Source organism: Branchiostoma floridae, chromosome 14 (assembly GCF_000003815.2).
Source record: "Branchiostoma floridae strain S238N-H82 chromosome 14, Bfl_VNyyK, whole genome shotgun sequence".
NCBI lineage: Eukaryota > Metazoa > Chordata > Leptocardii > Amphioxiformes > Branchiostomatidae > Branchiostoma > Branchiostoma floridae.
Genome location: NC_049992.1, coordinates 15,168,407 through 15,173,346, shown reverse-complemented (window position 1 = coordinate 15,173,346; position 4,940 = coordinate 15,168,407). Strand labels below are relative to the sequence as shown.

Here is a 4,940-nt window from a genome sequence, read left to right as displayed (position 1 = left end):
CCCTTTATGGTAGCTGGTTCCTGTCAGTCACCAGGTGAGTTATTTTGAGTGGCTTTGTAAGACTTCGCTACTGCTATTTGCTCTCTGAAGTAGAAGACTTTGAACATCTGAGCAGGAAATCTTTGAAATGAGTGACTCAGGTGTTTAAATCTCAGTCTACAGTAAGAAGCCTGACCTTTTATTTAGGAAGGGTGTTGCTAAAAAAAACTTTGCAACTTGGCATTGTTCGTAAGGGGTTCAAAGTTCTTGTTTACACAGTTCAGTAGTCTGTAACATTCACAGAGGCGAGACACCTGCCATCTTTGTATACATGACTTTTACTGTGTACTGATCATGGGAATAGATGCACCTGTTTGCCACAGATTTGCCATGCTTTGTAATTTATCAGCTGTACACATTACCACAGGCCGTATTGAATTTTTAAAAATGTTGTATAGGGTAACTACTCAGTGGAAAATTCTTTGTAATAACCTAATAGTAATTGACCTTTCAGTGACTGATTATCAAGTTCCATGTTTTTGCGTTTGATATTCAGTGTTCTTACCAGGATTTTTGTCAGCATAGGGGTTAATCTCAGTCGTGGTAAGCAGTGTCTGGGGAAATCCTCCCCCCTGAAAATTTTTGAACTTACAACCCTCAGAAACAGTCTATTTCATGCAATTTGAGGGCCAAATTTAGTGAAATAATTGGCCAACATTTTTCACCTTTTTCTAAAACTTAGTAAAAGTCTCTCCTTTTTGAAACACATTGTATAGGGGCCCAAATCACAGTGTGTATAGACAAGATCGATCCTGTACCCTTGGGAAAGGCACTTTACACGACTTTCCTTGCCTAACTCAGGTGTGAATGTGTACCTAGTAGTGACAGGCCTAATAGGGCATGTTTGGGCATGACGCACCCGCTATACACAAGAACCCCTTGCATCCTTGGTCGGAAGTCCTCCTATGAGACGAAAACTCCAAATAACATTGAACCTGCATCTGCTGGGGCCGTCTTACATGCGGTGGTTTTGAGTTCGCACTCTATAGTGATAATTTCTACCAAGTTTTACAGTCAATAGTACAGAGGCAGTTAGCCTTGTAGGATTTTAAAAGCCAGTGGGAGTCGAGTACCCCAAAAACAGATTTCTTTGTTGAGAAATGGACCATTGTTTTGAGTATCGTCCTTTCACAAGTTGTCACTGAATGAATCAGGTCCAGGTTCAGTTCTGGACCCGAACCTGATCCTCTGGACCCGAACCAGACCTGGACCTATTTTCTGTACCGGTACCCACCCCTAGTACAGTAATTATAAGGACTGAAAGCAGTAATTTTTTTTTTGCATAGTATTTTTATTATCTTTATGCACATTTTTATAGAATGTCAAATTTTGTATCTTTGTGATAGCTCTGCCAGTAATGCTAATGCAGACGCCTTGATTGTTACATTAAATTTTGTAAATCATCAAATGGAATAAAACATTTTATCTGGGAAGAAGTATTTCTTGACCAAACTGAAAGACTTTTTAAGACCGTTTACAACTTTTGAAATACAACTTGAAATATTATGATAAAAACACGATTGCTTTTGTGACTGGCTAACATAAAATGCAGAGGAAGCCGGTGATGGGATTTTCACCATATTCTTTCAAAATAATATATTATTGACTGTTTAACATAATCTTTTAATGATAATCATAATCATAATGATTGTAAATCTTTCTCAAACTGTCAATTTTGTTCCAACATGCTGCTAAGGAAGTGCCTGGGAACAACAATGGGTAATTGATTGCTCAAACTTTATTCTGTGCCATGCTTCATTTCAGATATAATTGATATAAGTTAAAGATCAGCTTGTATCACTATTCAATACACTATTTATGTAGCAAGCAGAATAAAAAAAGAGAGCTGAGAGCTCTCAAAGATCGTCATCTCTATTTGCATTGTTTACTTTCCATAAATAAGCATTTAAGGACAAAACTAAACACAACAGATATTTTTGTTAAGTATATGTGGTGTGACATTGCTGCCGGTCCTCAATGTGTTTGTGAAGCATCTTAATTGTGACTTTTGCTTGATTTATAACAACATTATGTTTTGTTACTGTAACAGTTTTGCCTTGGAATTTGTCTGATGTAATCTTGAAATTAGCTTACTTTATGTGTTCAATATGTATGCAGGTACACTTGACTTGTAATCATGGGTGGCAATGTTGAATGCAAAGTAACATTTAAGTTTTCTAATTTCAGGCAGAAGCCCCGGGGCAAAGATGCAACAAGGTTACTGAGTACCCCCATGGCCACAAGTGCTGCAAGCTGTGTCCTGCTGGGACATATGTCCTTGACACTTGTGAGCAAAACCATGACGTATCCACTTGTGAGGGATGTCCACCAAATACCTTTACAGCATTTGATAATGGATTAAAGGAATGCCAACGATGTCGCAGCGCATGCGACAAACAGTGGGGGGAAATAGAGATAAGCAACTGTACATCCCATCACGACAGAGAGTGCCGGTGCAAGAAGGGGACATACAAGTATCATGAGACCTGTAGAGATCACACTCCTTGTCCAGCCGGATATGGTGTCGTTAGAAAAGGTAATTATAATGCCTGGCAATAAGCTAAGTTTTTAACAGTAAGAATTCAAATTACTCTGAGCTAAGTAAGTTCATAATGATTGTTTATTAAGTACTATTACTTGGGTAATTAAAATGATGGCAATAACATATCAGATGTAATTCATCATGACAGTCAATAAAGATTACTGCCAAATTGTTTCATAAGTTGTCTGACAAAATTTGTTCTACCAAGTTAGCCATGGATCGAACTCAACAGTAAATGTTTATTGAAATTGCAGTTTCATAAATGTTTTACAGTCAAACCTGTCTATAGCGGCCATTCAAGGGACTCAGAAATGTGGCTGCATTGGACAAGTGGCGGCTATAGACCATTTCTTTAATGCTAGGTCAATGGCAAAAAAGTGACCGCAATGGCCAGCTGGCTGCCATGGAAAAGTGGCCGCTGATACAGGTTTGACTGTATTCTGTGCATTTGGTTTCATGTAGCCATGTCATGTGACACCTTCTGTTTTACGGATTCTTTTTAGGATCTTACAGAAAAGATACAGTATGTCAGCCCTGCCCTCCAGGCACTTACTCAAAGAGGTCATCAAGATTTGAAAAGTGTAAACCTTGGACGAAGTGAGTACTAACTTCACTATGGGCACTCATTAAGTAACGACATTTAAAGCATGACATTGTGTAGTCCGGTGGATAATGGCCTGCCTCTCGAATTCCGGCTGCGTCACTCACCTGACATGCGGTACCCTACTAGAAAGTTCTTTGTGCTTGTCGGAAAGAACTAGGGGAATTTCCTTCGTACAAAGAAGCTGTAGATTGTACATAGTGTCTGTCTTCTCAGTGGAAAACTGGATCAATGTCACATTCATGTACATTTTCAATAACATCATGAAAATCTTTGTGCAAATCATTATCTACAAAACACAGTCTGTTTTGTAAGCTAATAATTACTAATTTTCACATGTCTGTCTACATGTAGCAGTGTACTCTGAGATTTACTCAACTTAAGCATATTTCAGAAGCTTTTTGAACTGTTCTTTTAAGATATAATTTTGTCAAGATTTAGCAAATGGCTCTAAACAAAAATGCTTTCCTTCCGCAAAGTTGTACTGCATTGGGATTAATGACGAGAGAAGATGGGAATGCAAGCAAGGATGCAAGGTGTGGAGATCGTGTACTTCCCCAACAAGCAACGCCAACACCAACATCTGGTCCAGCGCATAACACATCTGCTACCAGGCCCATGGTCACTCCCACAGCAGCTGCAACAGTTCCACAAAACAGTAGCCATGAAGAGACTACCACCAATACTGCCACTCTTGCTAGCACAACGTTAAGTTCAACTGCAGTTACATCAACGCCAACAAGTTCACAGATCACCACTCCTGACAGGGACAAAAGCACAACTACAGGTATTCAATGTCTGAAACATAACTTCATATAATGATTCCAAGTCTTTTTAGTACAACTCCTCATCTTGTTATTAGACTGACACAGATTACATTGTTCTGTGATGGCAATAATACTCAATACAGGTCATTCACTTTCTTGTACATAATGAGTTTGTGGAATTCTTAAATCATTGCAACATGTATATAACAGTCAAAATTATTCCCAAATCTATCTAACATTGCATTATATGTCATATTAATTATGGTTTAAAGATTGCTAGATCCATGTATTCTATGTGTTGACCGTACATAATAGTTAGAAATTATGTCAAACCTGGGTTGGGCTAACATTTTCAAACCAGGTATGGGTGTTCTGGAGTCAGACTCTGTATTTTATGGTGTATATCCCAACAGTTTCTAAGTTGTATTGCACAGACTTCCATTGAATGATCAAAAAATGCTTTGTGTACAGCTCTTGTAAATTCAAATAATGTATCTGGCCACGGATGTTGGAATTGCTGTTGTTAACGGGAGGTGCCCCAACACGGTACGCTTTTTCTTGCGCTCAAACTCATGGCGCTCCATCGCTAGTTGCCTGAGAGTGGTCAAATTTTGATGACTGAATTTTTTACACATAGATTTGAACAACATACTTGAATAAGAAATGCATTCATGTGGTTCATGAACCTTTCGCGCTGCATGTTACAAGCGGCAAACACTGTGAGACAATTTCGTGTATGTAACCTTCCAATTTTGTGCTACGCCGGACAGTGTGCCTAACTCGGTACGCTTTTTTTTACATTTTGCTCTCTTCAGAAGTAAGTGGTAAATTTGAGTACACAGAAAAAAATTAATAATATGATATTTAGCTTTCTTTTGACAGTGAAGTCGTGACTGTATGTACTTCTTGTCTCACATGAGGAAGGCTGTACCTAGAACAATCCAGCTCATGTTTTTACGGGGCAATGGGCTGAATGCACTGATTGTGAATG

General features: G+C 38.6%; 1 protein-coding gene across 1 annotated transcript in view; it reads left to right on the top strand.

Annotated features, from left to right (window-relative positions):
* The first annotated feature begins 3,088 nt into the window (after nt 1–3,088).
* Nucleotides 3,089–4,940, top strand: part of LOC118429945 — a 4,930-nt gene continuing 3,078 nt past the window's right edge. The window contains exons 1-2 of the mRNA XM_035840593.1: nt 3,089–3,178; nt 3,662–3,969. Of these exons, the coding sequence (XP_035696486.1) occupies nt 3,681–3,969 (289 nt within the window). The 5' untranslated portion in view covers nt 3,089–3,178; nt 3,662–3,680. The remainder of the gene's footprint in view (nt 3,179–3,661; nt 3,970–4,940) is intronic.